This window comes from Anopheles moucheti, chromosome 3, assembly GCF_943734755.1.
Source record: "Anopheles moucheti chromosome 3, idAnoMoucSN_F20_07, whole genome shotgun sequence".
Classification (NCBI taxonomy): domain Eukaryota; kingdom Metazoa; phylum Arthropoda; class Insecta; order Diptera; family Culicidae; genus Anopheles; species Anopheles moucheti.
The window spans coordinates 29,290,919-29,312,614 of NC_069141.1; the positions used below are offsets into that span (position 1 = coordinate 29,290,919).

At 44.9% G+C, this 21,696-nt stretch overlaps 4 protein-coding genes across 4 annotated transcripts in view; all 4 read left to right on the top strand.

Moving 5' to 3' along the window:
- LOC128303191 (hormone receptor 4) overlaps positions 1–10,018 on the top strand; it is a 51,452-nt gene extending 41,434 nt beyond the window's left edge. The window contains exons 3-5 of the mRNA XM_053040059.1: positions 6,919–7,643; positions 7,720–8,631; positions 8,720–10,018. Coding sequence (XP_052896019.1) covers positions 6,919–7,643; positions 7,720–8,631; positions 8,720–8,794 — 1,712 coding nt within the window. The 3' untranslated portion in view covers positions 8,795–10,018. The remainder of the gene's footprint in view (positions 1–6,918; positions 7,644–7,719; positions 8,632–8,719) is intronic.
- Positions 10,019–14,776: 4,758 nt separating this feature from the next.
- LOC128302646 (uncharacterized) lies at positions 14,777–15,709 on the top strand. The gene is made up of 2 exons (XM_053039511.1): positions 14,777–15,164; positions 15,240–15,709. The coding sequence occupies exons 1-2, from the start codon at positions 14,777–14,779 to the stop codon at positions 15,707–15,709; spliced, it is 858 nt and encodes a 285-aa protein (XP_052895471.1).
- Positions 15,710–16,119: 410 nt separating this feature from the next.
- Positions 16,120–17,107, top strand: LOC128302648 (uncharacterized). The gene is made up of 2 exons (XM_053039514.1): positions 16,120–16,528; positions 16,594–17,107. Exons 1-2 carry the CDS (start codon positions 16,120–16,122, stop codon positions 17,052–17,054), a joined length of 870 nt encoding a protein of 289 aa, XP_052895474.1. The 3' UTR covers positions 17,055–17,107.
- Positions 17,108–17,893: 786 nt separating this feature from the next.
- On the top strand, positions 17,894–19,065 carry LOC128303701 (uncharacterized). Its single transcript, XM_053040750.1, has 2 exons — positions 17,894–18,375; positions 18,442–19,065. Exons 1-2 carry the CDS (start codon positions 17,928–17,930, stop codon positions 18,894–18,896), a joined length of 903 nt encoding a protein of 300 aa, XP_052896710.1. The 5' UTR covers positions 17,894–17,927; the 3' UTR covers positions 18,897–19,065.
- The last annotated feature ends 2,631 nt before the right edge of the window (positions 19,066–21,696 follow it).

The window sequence follows — 21,696 nt, forward strand, 5'->3', positions numbered from 1 at the left end:
ATTTTGTTTGGATTGTGGAGTCTCCGTTCTTCAAATCGTTGGATCTCGAGCACGATCGAAACTGCCTTTTTTTTGGGGGGGGTTCGTGGCGGTTCGCACATTATTCCATCCAACACGGAGGCTTCGACGGTTGATCGGGCCCGTGTAATGTTGGGTACAGATCCTTGCTTGCTTTTGCAAAGTTACACTGTGCCCGTTCCAATCTGTGGTCGTACGGCTTCCATCCATCGCAAATACGCCAATAGGCAGCGAGCGCTTTGTTGTTCACAAATAGCAACTAAATATTCTACTAGCGTTTTGTCCCCGTCGCAGTGGGAAGAGCGTTTCGATGCTTTTGCTTCTTTCGTATTTCCACCGCCTACCAGCCGCTTCAAGCAAGTTGCGCCAGACCAGGGACAGAAGAAAAAAACCCACAAAAATATGGTTGATTATAGCAACAGGTGTGGTTATAGCAGTTGCGACTTTTTGTTGTGTTATTGTGCTTCGTTTTGGCACTGATTTGAACCACGTTAGCAAAGATGCGAATATAGACATTAGGGAGCCCCGCGTTCTTCGAAGAAACATTCTACAGTAGTTTTTGGCTTGTTTAGTTCTCGTTCGCCTTCCCCCCCGGGGCAAACCTCGCTTGTTTATGGGAGAAACACTAATAGTACGTTCTAAAAATAAACGCTCAACCGTTGGCTGGCGGTCGGGTTTTATGTGCATTGTTTCATCGCTTTCAAGCCTTATAAAACGTAAAATAAAAAAGGAAATGAGAATAAAACAAACGCACCCAATTCGTACACTCTGTCCAGTCGGGTGGGTTAGTGTTTTACCCTTCCCAATGCCAATGGAACTGCATATTTTATGGCAGAAAGCAGCCGCACCCGGTCGGGCCTTTTGTAGCTTCTATTTTGTAGCTCAACGGTTTTTGTTTTTTGGTGTGGTGCGGTTCCTTAACTAACAGTTTGGAAAATTACCCTCGGTGTGCAATTGGCTTTCATTGTCATCGCCGGCACCGCATTCGGGCGATCGTTTCGGGCGAACCTTAAAGTGTGCACTTTCAATGGCGCGGGTGTTGCGCGTGCCCCCGCTTCCGCTGCTGATGCATCATTGGTTAGAATGATGATCTCATCGGCATGTGAGGGGATGAATTATGAAACGACGGGGTTCCTTCCTCACGATTCGCCTTCAATCGGTCCATTGCTCGGGACAGCAAATTAGCCCAGCCGGCTGTGCTAGGATATTATAAAATTAGATCGATCGATGCATTGCCCCCAAAGCCATTACCGAGATGTGATGCAACAAGGCTGGGGAGTCTGGGTGCAACAAGGCGATCGTCATGATCGGGAATAATCTGTGTGCTTCGGGATTCTGCTATAAAACCCATCCCTCCCACCCGGCTGGTCTATTTCGAGACGACAGGAACACTTCCTCCCTACCTTCCGGTTCCTACCCAGCCGCTGTTCACATGTCTTTCTTCAGGTGTACGTACACGTGAGCCGAACCTTCTTCTTCTGCTCGTGTTTGTAACACATACCCACAGCGGCGGGAAATCTAATCATCATCGATGGAATACTTTCGCTCCATTCCATAGCACCGGTCACCCTTTTAGCTGGTGGTGATGTGTGTACAGCGCACCGACACTAGAATAAAGCACCATCCCCATTCCCGTGGGAGAGCACCCCGGGAGCACTGATACAGCGACAATATTCCCAAGCCCCCCCGCTTTTTTATGTTCCCCAACCAACACTATTTATAATCGCTTTATCGACCACTACACGAACCCGGAGTGACAGAAGCACATCGACATGATGGGAGGTGTGTGTGTGCCGCTGTGCTAAGTAAACTAATCAACGGAATGATTGCATACAGCCACACACACAGTAGGCGGTAAAAATCACGTTGACAGGGCAGGCACTGCCGATGGCCCCCCCAGGGGGGAGGGCCGTTGTAAGGGTTGGGTTGGGAGGAGGTTGGCGAGCTTAGATGCAACAATGTAGCATTAGCTTTAGTTGTTGTAGCACTTCGAAGAGCACTGCACTCGTTCAAGGTCAGCCCGACAACTGGGGGGCCCCCACCGAACACATCCCTTTTATTGAGCAGTGGAAGACGGCGTGCAGGGTTGGGGGGTTTTGTGCAAGTGCAAGTGCATCCTACAGATACAGCACACCGGAAGGGAAAGTGACACATTCGCGCGTACACGTACGTACGTGCGATCGAAGGCGGTGTGTTCGTTGCAGCTGGGCGGAGACGCATATCGGAGACGAGCCCTCCGAGAGTGCCTAGAATGCGACCGGGTCCGATAGAGGTCGCGTGAGATGTAACGCGCGAACTAATTGATTGAATTGATTTCCAGAGAACTCGTTATTTTCGTTACATCACAGTACTTATCTACTGCACCACTGGGTGTGTGTGCAGTTGAATTGCGGCAGATAGATTCTTGTTGCTGTGTGTAAAAATGCACCAATAAATAGATGATGTACAGATGATGGGAAACAGAGAGTGTAGGACTTGGGATACTTACTTTTAGTGGAGATGAATTTGAAGAATTACAGGGTATCCCGCAATTCCGTGACAGTTTCCCATCAATTTTTGAACCCGTCCCGAGGTTTTTTGACGGTTTCCCATATATTTATGAATTCGTTCCAAGGTTTTTTGACGGTTTCCCATATATTTTTGAATTCGTTCCAAGGTTTTTTGACGCTTTTCCATATATTTTTGAATTCGTTCCGTGGTTTTTTGACGGTTTCCCATATATTTTTGAATTCGTTTCAAGGATTTTTGATTGGGGCGGTCCGGTGATGTATAGGTATCGGTCTTCACTCGACAGGACCAGTCGAAAGTCCCATTCAGATCAATTTTCTGTACACAGGACAGACACGTGGGACGCAGTCAAAAAATTGTGGGACGGATTCAAAAATTGATGGGACGCAGTCAAAAAATCCCAGGACAGATTCAAAAATACCTGGGTCGTAATCAAAAAACCTTGCGAAACTGTCAAAAAATTGTGGCATACCCTGTATATTTTTCCTGAAGAATTTTCAAATGAAGAATTCTCTCTCTCTCTCTCTCTCTCTCTCTCTCTCTCTCTCTCTCTCTCTCTCTCTCTCTCTCTTTTCTCCTTTTTAATCCGATCTTTCTCTCAACTTTCAAATATTGCACTACTTACTTGGGGCGATGCTTTTAGGAACGATCTTCTCTTGCTTTAATCGAGAATTCAATTCGCACCATGTACCGTACACCAAGGCGCAACACTTACCGGAATATGCTATGGGACCCCCCGGTTGACCGTGGACCTGTTGTAAGTCAACGCCATTACACGCAAACCTGCCGATGTCGTTTGTTTGTCGTGTGTAACGAAGCATTTTTGGGGCGAAATCCATCACTTGCCACATGTTCCACACATGCTGCTGGGGATGAGGCAGAGTGAGGCAAAAAAAAAACCAAACATTTGTCAGACTGTCACAACCACCCCAGAACGGACATTTGAACATGTCTCCAATGCGTTTTGGATGCGCAAAAATGGCATTTACAGTAAGTGCCTCCATCTCTCCAGCTGGTGTTACACGCATCGCGAGTAACATCCTGCGAGTCGGCGAGAACCACGCTGCTGCGATGCGAGTGTTACACTGCACCATTTTTACTGTCCATGGCCGTGGGTGCCCAAAACCGCGCCCAAAAGGAAGGGCGCGAAGGGAGTGGTGGGACGACACCCCGTGACAGTAAACGATACGCATCGGAGTTAACGGAGCGTGCCGCACAGCCAGACAGAAGAACATTGGAACAGAGCAACATTGTTGCAACACGAATTTCCTTCCACAGGTCCAATGTGGGGTGGTATGTTATCGTGGTGCAGTTTTACCATTATCGTCTTGGGTTTGGTTCGGGCCACAGGATGTGGGGCTCCCGACCCGTTCCACCCGTGCAGGATTCTAGCAGGAGTTGGATGGAGTTTCGTCACTAGTCAATCATTCCGTTTTGCATTTCCCCCGCAGTTCCGGCAGTTGCCAGGTTTTCGGGTGCATCACGCGAAAACTGCACGCAGCAGGCGCACACTGGCTGGCGCAAAAGGATGTCGCTCGGCTGCAATTTTCCCATGCATGCAAACGAAGCGTGGTTTTGGTGCTTCTCGCTTGTGCTGTGATTTTGCCGCTTTTTGCAACAAAGTGTACGTGAATTCTTTATCGTCAGTAACGTAGAACGACACACCGAGTCACAGATATCATTCGTACCATTCGTAGCTACGAAGCAAAGTAATGCAAAATGGAATTGCCGCTCTACGCCCGTTGTCCGTGTACCGTCTGGTAGCGGTTGTTGGAAGGTTTTGAGTTTTTGGGGTTACAAATTTCTGTTTATTCTGCTAGGAGACTGGTATGACCCGGCTATTAGGAAGAGACAGCACCCATCCAGACGGGGGTACCATAATGCCTAGAAAGGGCACAATTGAAGTGTTTTCCGCCTGCACGCGATTTTTCTCGCGTGACATACACCCAACCTCGCAACCCCTGGTTGCTTGTGAACTGGGAAACATCGCACCTTCCAAGCAGTACTGCAGTAATGCTACTGCTATTTACACTCCTCCGAGGCATCACTCCGATCCTCCCTCCGTCACGTGGCTTCGTTTGGTGGATGGTTTCACAGTTTGCAAATTTGTATCGCGGCACTGCGGAAGCGCAAAAACCGTTCCAGAGGTGGAAAGAATCACCGTGTGGCGAGTGGCAAACATGGGTTGCAAACACACAAGACACACAACGCAAAGGGAGTTTTATGGGTTGAGTGTGGTTCCGTTACGCGAGCTTTCATGTTGTTTTAATGGTTCTGTCAAGTTAAAAGAATCTACCACCGGAGCGGAGGAAACGCGAGCGAAAAGAAAAAAAATCGAATGAAGTACGGAAAAGATTCCACCGTACCCCCCCAGAACGTACGTCACTGAAATTTGGGGCAGTGTGTGCAGTGTGGAGCACGGAATGGAAGTTATGAATTCTATTCGTGTACTTGCGTGTTTTGTTTGCTTACGCGAGGAACTGTTGCTACAAACTTGCAGCTGCAGCGATGGACGGGTTTGTTTGTTTGTTTGTGGCCACTTTTCGGGGCTGTGTACATCGTAAGCAAGCTTTTGAAAGCAAAAGAAGTGAATCAAACATAACGATCGCGAACTCATGCGATCATTTCTATGGAGCCGATGTTAATTGTGAATGTAAATAGTGTTTCAATGGAACCACCCCAAAACGACCCCAAAAGGGTATGGAGATGGTTTAGCAGCTTTTTTGTTGTTTGCCTCCTCCGTGTGCTCTTGTGACAATATCACACGAGAGAGCCACCGTCGATTGATTGAAACAGTCACTTCTTATCATGTCACTCCGCTATCGTGGAAACCCCTGGTGTCGATATGGGAAAATAGCCGATATCTTTTTGAAACCTTCTGGAGCTCGACGTTAGGAGAGTCGTCCCTTTGCTGATAAATCACTTAGACCACCACCACCCACCCAATGGTCGCGATCTACCCCCGGGGGTACCTGGTGTGGATGGCGATAAAGATAAGCGGCGAAACCCATTTTTAATCGATAATTCTAAGGGAGCGTAAAAATAGCATCCTGGAGCACGAGACCCTTTGGCGGCCACAGTCGCGGTTCTTTGTCCGTATCAAGATCAAGTGAAGCGACCTGTTCCTGTGCCACCATTCGCAAAAAAACCCTCGAACATAGGGAGGCAAACAAACAAAAGACCATGTTTGACGTTAAATCGTAATGCGGCATAACACCGGGACGCGTTACACACTACCCGCACGATCCACCACCGCGCAAGGGAAGTTCGCGTTAGCTGCCCCGTACTTGTCAGCTGTTTCGCGATTGAGCGCTGTACACATACGCGCACACACAGGCAACCCCGGTGCCAACAGAGTTTTGTGACAATTAGCAGCGCGGTTCTTACGAACACAGCAACCCCCGGGCGGTGCCAAAACACACACTCGAACGGGGAAGCGAAAAGCGCGTACGCGCCCTTATTAAAGCGCACACATACGCGGCCCATAAGGTCGGGGGGGTGCCGCTTGTGTGGTGCGCTTGTCGTCGTTTCATCTCGCGCAAATGCGTGCAGCGCGCTCTGTGTAGTGGTCGTCGTCAATGCGACCGTACCGAGCCGGGGGCACTTGCACAGATGATGATGTTCATCTATAAAAGCAGTACGGCCGAAGGTTCCGAAGGCGACAAATGGTCTACACGACGCCGGTAACGCATCGCGGTCTTTAACTACTCTCCGGGTGCCGGGTTAGCAGTGCACTCGCATACGATTCGCGGTGGCCGAGGTAGTAGTGCCTCTGATCTCAGTGTTTTCCGCCGGAGAACAAAGAAAGCCTCACGCGCGGGGGTTGGACATATTGGGCAGGTTTTAAACACGCGGCTCCTCCCGGTGATCTCTGTACGAAGGGTTCTGCGAGTGTTGTACACTTGCTACTTGTTACAGGCGAGCGTGTGTAAACTCGTGCGCAAATAAAAAGCACTCTGTGGTGTGGTGGGTGGTGCAAAACGTGCCAAAGTGATCTCGTGTGGAGGGAAGTAAAATCGAGTGAATTCCTACTGTCTGCACTGCGGCGCCGTACGCAACATGTGGGATGAGGTGTTAACAAGTAAATGATCGTTCCTAAACTTTACCAACCTTATCTGCACGTTTTTTGAATCTGTCCGCTGCTTGCCTCTTATACCGGCCGAAACTGGATTTGGTTTTGCGAGTTGGAACTGATACGACGGTTGTACAATGCTTCTGGCAATAATGTGTCGTCGAAATTTTCGAACGTGTCGCCACATGTACCGATAATTCGAAGCACGCCGCTATCTTGACGTTGTATAAATATTGTTTTCTTTTTTTCGTTGCGATTTATCAAGTGGCTGGCTAACCGTATTGTGTGGCTTCTTGTCTTTTCTTCCCACCACGTTTAAGGTTTAAGTTCCCGGCAGGACACCGTTTCGCCGACCGATACAGCCTGTTCCTCGGAGTCGCCCGCATTTCTCGGTCCATCCTCCTCGCACCTGCTGCTGTACGACCAGAACAGCTCCGAGGAGGAGCTGGAGGTGATCAATGGCAGTGCGGGGGATGTGGGTAGCTGTGCCATCGAGGTAGGGAGTGTTAGTGGTGTGCCTAGCCGGTTAAGTGGAGGAGCTATTCCCGGTATACTACCCATCATGGCACCTCACGTCGATGATGACGAGGAGGAGGAAGACGATGATGCCACCGAAGATATCGTGGATGAGGAAGATGAGGAGGAGGAGGAAGAGGAGGAGGAGGAGGAGGAGGAGGAGGAGGTAGAGGACGGAGATTATGCGTCATCGGGAACGGCGACAACACCGACAGCGATGGGAACAACGGCATCGACAATCATCGAGAGTACGACAGGTGCCATGGATACGAGCAGTAGTACCACCGGCAGCAGTATGGTACGGGGCCAGTTCATGGTAATCGGCAACGCGTGTGACGACAACGGTACGGAACCGTTGGACGACTTTGCGGAGGAGTTGTCGAGCCTGACGGCGACCCCGAACGTGGCTCTGACACCGCCGTCAGTGACCAAACATCAGATCTCAACTGGAGCCGGCAAACGCATGGGTAGTGTGAGCAGTTTGCTGGAGAAGCGTAAACGATCCCTAGCGCACAATTCGGATGATGAGGTAAGGCAGCGGTGACGATTTGCCGTGTGTTTGTGTGTGTGTTGAAGTTGTTCTAATAAATCTGGTCTAATTTTAGGTTCGCTATCTGCTGGAGCAGCAACAACAGCAACCGACCCAGCAGCAGCATCAGCAGCAACAACAGCAGACCCATCATCATCCACTCTCACATCAATATCATCACCACCAGCATCATCATCAGCATCATCATTCGATGCGTCAACAGCACCACCACCACCACCATCATCAAGAGCAGCAGCTACACCAGCAGGACGAGCTGTTGCAGCCGGAAGAGACACCGCTCTCGGCACCGGTCAATTTCCGCACGTCACCACCTCTAGAAGCTTTAAAACCACACCGTGGCCATATAATGCAACGCTCGACGACACCGCTGGTACTGAGCGAGGGAACCGGTGCCGGTCCCACCGGTAGCAACGGGCTCCTACCGACCACCGGATCCTCACTGCTCTCGTCGGCGGCTTCCTCTCTTTCGTCGCTGAGCGGCACCGGTATTAGCGGGTTCTACGGTACCGGCAGCAACGGTAGCGGCGGCGTGAATGGTGGTAGTGCCGGTGGCCTTCGATTCGGTCTCGTCCGACGCCCCATTGGCTGTGATAGTCCTTTGACTGCTGTGTGCCATCGCAACAGCACCAATCCGCCACCATACGGCGGTGGCACCAGCAGCCTTGGGTCCGGTCTTAGTACAACAACGCGAACATCATCATCATCCACGCCATCATCACTGTCGTCGGCACCGGCCTCGCTGGTACGCCTCGGCGCGGGCACGGGTAGCCCCGAACCGAGTGGTGGTGGCGGCGGCGGCGGCGGCACGACAACCCTAGTAACGAATATGGACATCAGCCGGTCCGTTAGTCCACCGGCGAAGATGTTCCACTGTGCCGTGTCGCCACGCCGACGCCAGTCCCGCCATCAGCAGCAAAGGTTGCAGCGTCCCCATAGGCCATGCTTAGATTTCGATAAAATGCAACAGGTAACGATCCCCGAACATTTGCCGCCATTCCGAGCCCATAGTTAAGTTACACGTTTCCATTAACCGTGTTTTTTTTTTTTTCGTCTAGCTTAAGGCACGTTCCGTGACCACCTGGCGGCACAGCAACGAGCATTCGGGCGAATTGTCCGTCTTCTGCTGGTGATGATGAATGAAGGGCAGCCTCTCCACCCGGTCGTGGCCACCAGTCGTCGACATTATGGCGCCGCTGCTTTCCACTAGAAGGAGGAGTCGTTGCGAAAGGTTTTCATGCAAAGAACACGCGGACGAGGTGGTGGAATGGTGGTTTTACGAATCTCACCATCACACCGGATCAACTGTGCGTTTTACTGGGGCGGTCGCGTATATTGGGCACGTCATTTCTTCACGATTTCTACACCGCAAGTTGCTTCGTTTGGCGTTTGGCTGTGGTGCAATTAGTGTCCTGAAGCAATTAGATACTTGCGTGGCGTGAGGATGCAGCCTGGTGTCGTTTGTATTTTTTAAGGAGGATAAACAAAAGGAAACGCGAGACGCGATCGTTTCTTATCGGCGAGCCGATTCGCAGAAGCTAGATGCGAGCGAATAATTTTGCTGAATTTTATGTGTTAGTGATGTTGCTGGTAAGCATGTCGGGGGAAGAAGCCACAGCAAGAGACATATAGTACAAGCTATTTTTTCATTTGTTTTTAAACGCAATACGATGTGACACGCTCACAAGCTGCAGGACATCTGTTTTAAAAGCGTGGGTACACGTATACACGTTACGTTAGCTTAGAAACGGGCACAGAACTGGCCCCACTATTTTTCCCGTTGAATCGTCTCGTGCAGCAGCAGTAATGAGGGAGACATGCGCCGACTAAGAGTTAATCAATGAATGTGTTTTGTGTGTTTTGTTTTGTTTTTTAGAAAAAAAAAACCTTTTACTCTTAATGACATTTTCAAAGCAATTTTGTGATTTTAATCGTTAGCAATGTGTATTAAGTTTGAACGTTTATATTTTCCAACCCTCACTCTCTCATTTTTAACGAAGCAAACTGAACCTGGCCACACTTTAACAAGCAAGGGTTCGCTGTTCGCAATGTGCTCTACTACGAACTAGGAATTAGCGTTAAACGATCCGTGTTAGAAACAATGAACGTCGTAACGTTCGTTTAATTCCTCGGCCATTTATTAGGGCGAATTCGATCTTAGCAGTGGTTAGTTCTTCTCAGGGACATACAAAACTGAAATTGCACACTACAAGCACCTGTTGCAACAAAATGGCAGTTATAATGTGGCCGTATGCGGGGGAAATACGACGGAGAACACATGTTGTTGGGTTGTATAAAATGCAATTAGCTAGCAGAACAGCTACCAAAGAGATCCCAATGGAAGACGAAAAATGAAAGAGATACCGAGAAGATACCGAGAGAAAACCGAGAGAGAAGAGAGAGAGAGAGAGAAAGAGCACCTGCTTTCAAGCAAGAACATATAGTGCAACTAGGACAATAGGGGTCAACAAAATCATCATCTGGGCGTGCGAACGCGCGCGCATTGCATATCCAGTTGAGCGTTTTATCCGTTTTTAAGCGAACCATGCAAAACGGACCGATGGTGAACAGTTCGTTTACACTAACCTAAGGGCGGAGATGTGTTAGAGTCGAGAACACAAAGCACACATAAAACAAAACACGATAACGTACCAATGTGTCCGTTTTGTACCGAACGATAGCAGGCAAGAACAGCAAACATAACTGTCACACAAAACAAAAAATTCTAATGTTCATCATACAGCAGGTAGAAACATCAATCAATAGAGATAAAACAATAACCAGCCATGAGGGATCGAACGATAGTTGCTGGGTTTGGACGGTTCGGCACTTTTAGGCAACAAAAAACTTACAAATCAAATTGTGTTCGACCGAGCCGTACCAAACAAGGTTTGCGAATGTTAAAAGGAAAGGCAAAAAGCGAATGCTAATAACAGAAATAACCATACTACTCTCGCCATCCCGGGTGATCATCGACTATAAGATCATCGCCGATCATGTTGTAGACCGGCGTGTAACAAAAGTACATAAAATGAAGCAAAAAAAAACAACAAATCCAAACATCCCCAGAAGAGTTACAATAACCAACGCGTAAAGAAACAAATCCGACATCAACAAGCCACAATACTGCCGTGTGAGCGTACCGAAAGCGAACTAGAACATCCCGTGTATTCGTACCGTTTGTCATCTGTGGAATCGTTCGTTGTAGGCTGCCTGTTTGCAAATGCGTACCATTAGAAGTTAGTAGAAGCAACTTAATGTTAGGTTGGCGTGTTGTTTTCGATTGTGTGGTTCCTGTTACGATGCGAAAGTAGAAACCCCGTCTAGGACATGGCCTTGGTGTGGAGATTGGTACATATAAGTCATTGCCGAACAACATCATTACTGCCCCCACATAGCACGCAATGCAGCGAGAGTAAAGCAGATCATATTGGAGGTATTGTTTGTTTTTTTTTAAGTTGTGTTATTACCGGTAAGCAAGAACGACGCCGGCTCGTCTAACTAGCACCCTAGAACAGACACACGCGGAAGGGCCCAGACTGAGATGGCTGAGATGGCTGTGATGGCAGTGAACAGACGGTGCACTGAACCAACGTGAAGCGGTTTCGGACAATTGCCCTGAAAAGTATTGCAAATATGTCAGCCATCGAGCATAAAATGAGTCGGACGTAGATAAGCCATCGCTTTTGTTTTTCTATTCTGTACAACGGATCAAAGAATGAAAGATGACTGAGAAAAGAAGAGCAGGAAAAGGTCCTGACCATTTGTGAAACGGAAGCAAAGCAAGTAACAAACGACGAAACCCCGAGTACGTTGGGCGAAAAGGATATCAAACTAGCATTTTACAATTACTATTGCATACAACAATAATACAAAACAAACAAAAAAAACATACACACACAGACACGCAAGTAGACTATAAATATATATATTTTACCGAAAATACTAAGTAAAACCAGCAGCAAACGACACGATTCAGTAGCAAACAACACGCAACCGAACTACCGTAACACTTCAGAGAAGCGGAAATGGTTTGGGGTGTTTGAATTTTGTGCGTACCGACCCTACGCAACGGGGGCAACGCAATTCATATCGGTTGAAATGGAAAACGTGTAATGGTTCTCAGTGCACGCCAATGTGTGTGTGCGGTGCCAATTGGAAGAAATGGATTGGCTGTTCGACAGCTTTGGTCGTGTAATTTGCAGTTAATACGTGGTGCCATGCTGATCCCGAACCGATCGTGCATATGCACGTTAGGACGATGCAGTTTGCATTACGCATTTTTCGCTCATTCTTTAACGCATCTTGTTTTGAAGCGGTTTTGCTTAGAAGAAAAGCTGAAGAATAGACACTTGGTGCGTGTGTAACTTTAGTATCATAATAACGGTAGTTTATTTTGTGGTTTGTTCTTTTTTTTGTTTTGTTTTTCACTGTGGCATGTATAAATGGAAGTAAATTAGTAATGAACCAAAGCCAAGCGTCTGGCTTGGCACGGATTGGACAAAGCTAGTGTGTACAGATGATGGCCAATTTGTAGTGCAACCAGCAACGGTCTGGTAGCAGAACATGGTTTTACAGCAAGATTTTTGTACGATACGCGTAAAGGCAACTTACAATTAACAAATCAACAAACAAGGATAACTTTAGGAACAAAAATTGTAAAACAAAAGCCGCCGAACGTGGTTGCAACATTGTGAAAGTTTCCCGCTACCCCCACAAAGTGGCAGTTGGATAGCGTTTGTATAAGCATAATGTACACACGTAAGAAAACTTGACTGCATAAGAAACAAAAAAAAAAAACAAACAAAAAAACCGCACACGTACCGTACTTTCAATCACTCAACCGAACGCAAAATAGCAGCAGCAAAATAATAGTAATAGAAACTTACGTTTGGGCGCAAAACTCAATGCATTAATGATAGAGCAACTTTACATACACGGAAACATAAGAAAATCACACAGAAAAAAAAAACACTAACAAAGCAGAAAATTTAACAAACTAAGATTGTAAGTTAAGTAGCGAACAAAACAATTAATTATTGAATTGAGGGCCAATATGCAGAGGGCCTCCAAAACGAAACAAAAAGGAAAAATCGTCACTTAGCCCTTTCCGGCCTGGATCACGCCAAGGCGAGAAGGGTTGTAGTTTTTCCATAGGGCCACTGGGCCAAAGGACTTGGAACCAGTCGGTGCGGTGAACATATTAATCAAATCGTATAAAAAACTCAAAAAACCGACAGAATCGTGCACACAACAACACAAAAGCATAACGATTAGCATAGTGTGAGGTGAACCCCAAACCCCCCCGGGGGGAGAGTGGAAAACAAATAATCATCGTGCAACACGATCATGTAGGTGGTAGTGTAGAAGCATTATAATTGGTAGAAGGCAAACGTATACATATTATTGCTACAAAAAGGCCATCACGTTATGTTTTCTTTTTATCTTTTCTACATACAAAAAAGTTGTGTTTGTTTTGTAGTGAATATAGTGGAAAAAAAAACGCATATGTTTAGATACGGCCACGTGTGTGGCGCCATCCTTTCAATAATGTGCACCTGCGCCGTGATGCGGCCGCATGGTGGTGGTGTTGGTGGAAAATGACAATGTCACATGGGGAAAACTGAGGAAAACATTTCTCAACTACTCCGCGGTGCATTACACTGTAAATATGATGATACAATTTGGTAAAACAAAAGTCAAATGGCGCATAGTAACGCGCACAAGGAGAGCAAAACAAAACAGAAGCGTGTCAAAGGGAGAAAAGGGAATGTGCATTTTGAACTGGAATTTTGTAATTTTTTCGACAGTGAATTAAAATCATCCAACCCAACCTTTACTGTGTTAAAAGGTGGAATAAAACACAGTAAACAATGAAAGTAAAAATTGTAGCGAGAGATGGACGAAACCAATCGAAGTGTAGGACTGGACTGTTCAACAACTTGTGAGCCACGGATGGAGGATGTGTCGCATAGGGTTCCAGACGCTGTGTTAAGACCGACCAACGGGCAAAGGAACTGGAAAACGGTTTGTTCGAGCGTTCGAATGGCTTACTGTGCTAGGTTTATTCCAGTCAGTCAGGCTTCAGTTTTTGTATGTTGTCTAAATGTATTTCTAAAGCATTCGTCGACCTCCCGTTTTCTTAGACAGTTACGATTGGTAGTACCCGGTAGTGTACGTACGTGAAATTGTTCGTTGACTATAGAGCTAAGCAACGAAAAAAAAACCCCACTGTGCGAATTTAATTAACGAGCGTGTTAGAAGGAAGCCGATGAAGGAAGAAAACATAAGAACATTGAACATTGAAACATTGAAACAGGAACAGGAAAAGAAAAAATCCCATCTCAAAATGGATAGTGATATGTTTTTAAAACTTTGCTCGAAACTGTGTCTCTTTCGTTCTATATCTACTCCGTTTTACTTAATGAAAGCTGTTTAACATACTGTATGATTTGTTTTCTTAAAGCAAACAAACACAGAAACGAAGTTATCTCGAACTTAAGGAAGGAGAAAAAACAACAACAAAAGAAAAACACATGTAATACGAAGGAGAAGGAAAAAAGGCAAAATGCATCTCCAAACTCGTACGTGGTGGCGAATAGTATTTGCCGTAACCGTGGGAAAGTGTAGTAACAAACATACACAACAAAAAACAACCGAAATGGGTCAAATTTTGCAAACACAGTATGGAAAATGGAACTGAACGAAAAACTAATACAATGATTAAACTGAAAAAGCGATAGAGAGAGAGGGAGCGAAAGAGCTAAACAGGAGCTCTGCAGCAAATAGTAGCGCAAAAAAGCAGAAAAACGAAAAACAAAACATGAAAATAAAACAAAAACGAATTAAAAACAAAAAAAACCAAACAAGTTATCTAGCGTTTACTGTTTGAGTATTAGAAAATGATGATTTCTTTTTTAAATTTGGTGTTTTCTTTGTTTGATTTTTTTTATTTAATTTTTTCGCATCCTTATCTTTCAGTGTTCTTCTTCGTTTACACATTGCACATTATCACCATCAGTCCGCTTATAGCTTAATATGCTTCAATTCTCTCCAATAACATCAGTACCAGTTGGAAGCTGTTGTCGACAAAAGCGTTTTGTTTCTTCCAAGAGATGGCACTGAAAACGACTATTATTTGTGTGCTTGTACTGGCCGTGACCGTTGTATCCTGTGTACGTTTAAGAACCGTCTCTAGCACATTTGTTTGCAAGCGGTCCAACCGACAGATACACATATATCGACCGCAAGGGTTGGTGGTACAGCAACGCATCCGAAAACATCTGCAGTCGATGAATTTAGAGGTGTACATTAATAAAAAGTATCAGCCAAATCCCTCGTGTGACATTTGCGTGAATGTTACGGTCATAAACGAAAGAAAAAAATGGTTAACCATAAAGGTACCCTCGGTAGTAGTCCTTCCACGGGACACAGTTCAGTACTCCATCACCAAACACTACCGATTTGGTCCTCCGAAGCGATTTACCTGCGAACTCCATGTCGGTGGTAAGCATCTTTCGTACGTAGTTCGCATAAAATAAACTACATTGAAATGTTTTTTTTTTCTTGCCGTTTCAGGAGAACGCATGAAGTTTGTGCCTAAACGGTCCTGCAACGGGTATCGTCCCAAAACTACTCAACCGAGTGAAAAGCGCAACTATGCCGCTGAGAAAGCACTACTAGAGGAAATGATCAACGATCTTCTCTCATCCTGTGAGGCTAGGGACGAGTCGAAACTGCTCGTCTTGGCCGAAAACCACGAGACCATTGAATCTGAAGGAAAGGCACTAAAACGATACGTAGTTCAACGGCTTAAATCACTGCTGCCATCGGTAAATTGGCACGAAACGATTGAAAACGTTTCCGGTTCCCAGAACAGAATCGTGTTCGAAGTGAGAACGGTACTGATGAAGCTGAAGATTCTTCACAGCATCCGGGGCACGGATGTGGCCAAAATAATTACTGATTTTGAAGAATTTGGTCGTTCGGCTAAGGATTATGACGATTATTATGACGATGATTATGAGGATTATGAAGAGATACTATAAATTCTATATTAGGAAGATAATAAAGATTTCTTTTCTTCGTTCGAAAATGCTCCAATAATACGAAACTAAACACTTAAACTCGTATCAAAACGTGTCAGAAATGAGAAACAAAATGTTTTGACACAAACCATTTTTTTTTCTCCATGCGAATTACAGACTAATAATTTCATTTGCTTTGGTTAAACATAAAACGGAATTTCCAACAGCAGAATCATCTTTGGAAGAACCCATTACGTACGCATCCTTATCTTTGCGTATTTCGTTTGCATTTTATTCATTGAAGCATCTGTATGTGTACCTTTCCCACTCTTATCAGTCGTTTAGAGGTAGCCAATCATCACTAATTTCAACGCCAAATCAGTACCAATTGGCCATTCTTGTCGGCAAAAGCGGGTTAGGGCTTATAAACCATGAAGCTGAAAGTGATTATTTCGTGTGTGCTTATTTTTGCTGTGACCGTTGTATCCTGTGAACGTTCAAAACACAAAGCTTCGTACCGTGAGGAGCATCCTCGTGAAACTTGTCAAAAGTTTAACAAGCAGATACAAATATTTCGACCGCAAGGGTTAGAGCTAAAACAAAATGTTGCGAAAAACCTGCGTTCTATTGATCTAGAGGTGTACATTAATCAAGAGAATGCCACACATAGCTCGTATGACATTTGGGCAAACGCTACGGTCGCACATCGTGGACAGAAGCAGTTAATCATAAAGCATCCCTCGGTAGTAGTCCTTCCACGGGATTCATTTCAGTACTCCATTACCGAACATTACCGACATGGACCTTCGAAGCAGTTTAACTGTGAATTCCGTGTAAATGGTAAGCATCTTTCGTACGCAATTTACCTACAATTAAAACATTTTGAAATGTTTTTACCATTTCAGGAGAACGCATGAAGGTTGTGCCCAGACCAAATATTGCACAGCACTGCTACGTGTTTCGTCCCAAAATTACTCAACCCAGTGTAAAGCGCAACTATGCCGCTGAGAAAGCTCTACTAGAGGAAAAGATCAACGATCATCTTACATTATGTGAAGGAACATATGTAACAAATCTACTCGTCCTAACCGATGTCTACGAGGGCATTCAGACTAAGCAAGCACTAGAACAATACGTGGTTAATCGGCTTAACTCACTGCTGCCGGCGGTAGACTGGCGTGAAACGGTGGAGAACGTTTACCTTAATCAAGACAGGATAGTGTTTGCCGTAAAATCGAAATTAACGAAGCTGAAAATCCTTCACAGCATCCGGGACACTGATGTGGCTAAAACTATCATTGATTATAAAGAGCTTGGCCTTGTGGTAGATGACTATAAAGAGAGTAGTGGGGATTATGATAAGTAGGATAGTACTACTGTCTGAAAATCCCTCATCAAAATTTACGAAAATAATTAATATATCAATGATTTGTTTTCTTCCGTTACTGATAAGAAATATATAAAGCGAAAGTATGTTCCTTTTTTTATACAAACAATCCGTTTTACATTGGAAAAACTATTCTGAATAAACAATAATTTATTCCATATTACTCATGTACGTTATAATATTTGCCCCTAGTGGTATGCAATCTGTAATGCAATATCTTCGCTCATTGTACATCGCCCAACTGGTATGCAATGCGCATAACATATTTCATCGTCGGAGCACGTCCGCAAAGCACTAGGGCATGACCGAAAGCTGCAGTGCTTGGTGTTTGGTTTAATAAAAGACTGTTTCATTATAATACATGAAATAAAGTGGTTAAATTAATAATTAGTTGAATACGAAATTTGAATTGCTGAAGCAATTTATTGTTGTTGGATTGAAAGACTTGGTTAATATAATAATAATGTTTGAATTGAAAAATAGTTTCTACCACAAATCTCATGAGCTGTAACAAGCTCCATCACCCGTTTGATTACTCATGTCTAGATTGACTTTATATTTTGAGTACGACTATCAAGAAATACCTTAAATAGAACAGAAGTAAGTTCTATTTTCTGTTGAATATCAAGGAAAATTAATCATGCTACCACTACATCTACGCATTATCCGGATTGTATTCTAGAAAGCACCATCTCATCTTTATGCGTAATATTTGCCTGCATTTATTCTTATCGCTCTTCGTTTCAACAAACACATGCTCCTATAGGGAACAGTTTTACCGTCGAAGAGCGTTTGCTTTCGAACTTTACTCTCCCGTCCGACCAGTTACAGTGATCAGTTCGAACCGTCAAGATGTCTGAAAGCAGTAAACGTCATCTACTAACAGCGATTGTCCTGATATGGCTTGTGGCCGCAAGCTGTTTGCTGGATTCGGTCGACGCAAAGCGGAGAAGTGGAAGTTCCAAACGATACTCCAAGCGGCCGAAAAATGTTAATATCGAAATCTACCATCCGAAGGGTGTCATGATCTGGTATCCGTATCGCGCGGGCATGGAAATGTTCGGTATAGAGATCTTCATCAACAAAGCCAACCAACCAGTGGCAGACTCTAGTGAGGAAGACATAACTCCGCCGACATGCGATATTTGTCTCAATACGACCGAAGTTTCCTACGGCAAGTTTATCCTGCGCAGCACGGACGCGATCATCCGCAAACAGGATCATGTGTTTTACAATGCGATCTTGAAAAAAGCGAGCGGTGAAGCGTACCTGTCTCGATCGAATGATTTCTACGTTTCAGGTGAGTTGGTATGAGCGTTTGCGTAAGCTATTTCGATACTCTAGCGCCATTTTGTGTTCTCCGTAGAGAGTCGTATCTTGCATGGTGATATGACGGTTAATGCTAGTGCGTGTGGACGTGAAACGGCTGTGGCGCCCCTTTCCGACAATGATAAGCAACTGGCCAGCGAGATTAAGCTGCTGGAGAGCATTTTACTCGAGCTGAATGATCAGTGTAATCAGTGGGCGCCAAACCGGACGAAACAATTGCTGCTGAACCTCGAAACACCGACCCGCTACGATGCGAAACAGCTGTATCAGTACGTGACGGTAGAGCTGGACCAGAACATGCCCGCGATCAACTGGAATCGGACGCTTGTGGAGGCATTCTACGTTAGCAATGGGATTGGGCTGGAGATGGCCACAATGATCGACAAGATGAAGGTGTTGAAGCTGGCTGAAAAACTACCCACCTCGTTGATCACCGATCTGGACAGCTTCCAAACGGAGGACATGACGAATGATATTGACGTTTGGTTTTAGGCCCGCTGTGTGTGGTTTTTAATCTTTGATACTGTCGGTTTTACCCAGGAAAATATTATTAATGTGTGTAACGGAGTTTGTGTGTGTGTGTGTGCAATAAATGATTATTCATTACATTTGATAACGATTTGTGTACACGATCGTACTGAGCTGGGGAATTTCCCAGTTGAAGATTAGCAATGAGTATTCTATTTGAGGTTCATTGTGTCTTAAAGAAAAGAAATGAATTTCTACAACTGTTCTAATTATTAAGAAAGGAATAATTTAAAGTTTCAGATTCCTTTGAGAAAGATTCCATGCATTCACAATTACGCGATGGAAGATATTGCATTGTATATTTTTTAAATGAATTTCTTCACAAAGAATGTTTAATGATCAACATCACACTGCAAATAGATGCATACATGCACTTCCTCAAGACATGCTTATCATGCACAGTCCATCAAACTTCTTCCATCCTTTCGCCCTTTCAATAAAACCAATCACATCAATGTATGGCTAATGCACTTTGCACCCGAACCGTTTTGACTTCGGTTCCTTCGGTGTACTTTGGCACTTGCTCGCCACTCTCCCAATTTTAATCCTTTTGAGGTTACCTTTCAAGGCTTACGGATCCCGTACCCGGTTCCTGCAGTTGCCTGGCACGATATTCCTACGCAGCAATACCAAAACAGACTGTACCGATCGTTTCGTATGATTAAGCTTCTCGAAATGCATCGTCCTAGGGCGCAAGGTGATTTTCTTCTCCGTCATCCGGCCGGAATGAGGTTAAAGGATTTATCCTTAAGAACTTAATGAAGAACAAACAGCTTTATCGTGCTGGCGAGACTCAAGCCCGTACGTGCAACAACGTGCGCGTTTGTGTACGTAGGAGATCAATACATTAGAATGCATGCTTCAATCCTAGCAACCGACCAAGATGCAGATCCAAGTGAGCTGAGCAGTCTGCCGATACAAAAGGGCGAGTACAATGCACCGTAAAGGGGATGGCTAAACTGGGCTCTTTAATTTTAATGAGATCAAAATATTTAAATACTTTCACCCCGGAGGGTAAATGGCCGGGTCAGATAAGCTGGGCAGGTGACAGAAGGATAGACAAAGCACATCGGCGATGGTCCGCCGAACGCAAGATCTGTGAGAGTTGGAGTTGGGGAATGTATCCTTTGCGATCGAAATTGAGAGGAGCGATGATCCCATTTGGGCTGGTTACCGAGTTACCGAGGTCCACTTTGAGCAGTGCACGCACCCAAGTGCTGTTCGACTTTTTTTTTGCGTCCGAAAGGTCAAAGCGATTCGAGAGGACCTTAAAGCTTCTAATGCCATTTAGGCGGTAAAGATGAACCCATTAGCACGGTGTAAAGCACATGATCGGCCAAGAAGTGATAAGGTATAGCTCTTCTCATGTAGATCGTTAAGCACTGCACGCAAAAAGACGTGGAGTTAAAGTTGGTGTTTGGACTTTAAAAGTAAATTATAACTAAGTACATATTGAAAATTATATTGAAAGTACCTAATAAGATTTTTAACATACTTTAATGTAACACTTTTTCTTCTGATTATTTATTATTGATTGATTGATTGATTGATTAAATTGTATTAAAAGTCCATACTCGGGGCGGCCCGGTGGCATGATGGTAGCGGAGCCGGTCTTCACACGAACGGCCCGGACCAAAATCCCATCCGGACCAATCCCCCGTAGCATGGACTGATTATCCGGCTACGTGGTAAAATAAGTCGATACGGCCAGGCCGTTCTAACGAAAAAAAAAAGTCCATACTCATCTTTGTATTAGGATGCATTTTGCTAACATCTTTCTTTAACATTTGAAGTGATTAAACCTTCATGCTTGACACGGAATATCTTGCATACAGCCATTTGAAACATCTAAATTGCTTCCCATAGCTCAGTAAATCTCTTCCTTAAACATATGTAACAACTGCCACACGCGACCATATGGTTCTTGTCAAGCAACCACTGCCCGCAAGCTTAATCACCGTATCCGACCGAGCTGTAGTGGTAGTGGCAACACCACAAACCTACCCTTCCTATATAACCCATGTTTTATTGCCTGTATCAGTGCTTCCTTCCGCCTTGGGTGGATCCTTTCGATACAGTTTCCGTGTGTGATTTATAGTTTTAACTGCAATACAGTAAGAAGAAAGTATTTCACACACTCTGCCACACCGTTTTGCACCGTCTGTTATTGAACCAACAAATTTTCCAAATATTTTCCAACTTACCGCCTCAAGAGTATGTGGACTGTTAACTAATTGACGCCGGAGGGTGGAAAACCCACATACCAGCAGATGACTATTTATGTTTATCCGTTCCACTGTGTGGCTGTTGGGGAGACAGTTTTATGTGCACCATTTGCCGGGGTAGTCGGGTTGGTATTTCGGGTAGGGCGATAGTTTCGATAAAGAATGGCTAAAGATCGTGTCACGGTAATCCGTGTCATAATTAAGATCTTTAGAGCGCGTTGACAAGTTGCATAAGGTAGCTACACATTTGACTTAAATCCACTGCTCGAATGTGAAGATATGTATGGACGGTGCAGTTTTCCGTTGCGAGGGTTTATTTTCTCCTGCATGTGTGTATGCATGATACTATTTATCTACCGCAAGTTTTGGAAGTCTTCAGAATTATTTACACAACACTTGTGCTGTGATTTGTAGTACGAAGTAGAAATATCTCGATGTGATTTATTTTTTATTCTTTATTAAATGATTTATAATCAAGAATTTTATTATCTTCTTCCTTTTTTGACTTGAGTTTAGTCATTCAAATGCATTTTATTTAG

Coding starts and splice junctions, on each gene's coding strand:
- LOC128302646 (XM_053039511.1), top strand. CDS start 14,777: ATGGCACTGAAAACGACTATTATTTGTGTGCTTGTACTGGCCGTGACC. Junction 15,165..15,239: donor TACCTGCGAACTCCATGTCG/GTGGTAAGCATC, acceptor TTGCCGTTTCAG/GAGAACGCATGAAGTTTGTG.
- LOC128302648 (XM_053039514.1), top strand. CDS start 16,120: ATGAAGCTGAAAGTGATTATTTCGTGTGTGCTTATTTTTGCTGTGACC. Junction 16,529..16,593: donor CTGTGAATTCCGTGTAAATG/GTAAGCATCTTT, acceptor TTACCATTTCAG/GAGAACGCATGAAGGTTGTG.
- LOC128303701 (XM_053040750.1), top strand. CDS start 17,928: ATGTCTGAAAGCAGTAAACGTCATCTACTAACAGCGATTGTCCTGATA. Junction 18,376..18,441: donor GAATGATTTCTACGTTTCAG/GTGAGTTGGTAT, acceptor TGTTCTCCGTAG/AGAGTCGTATCTTGCATGGT.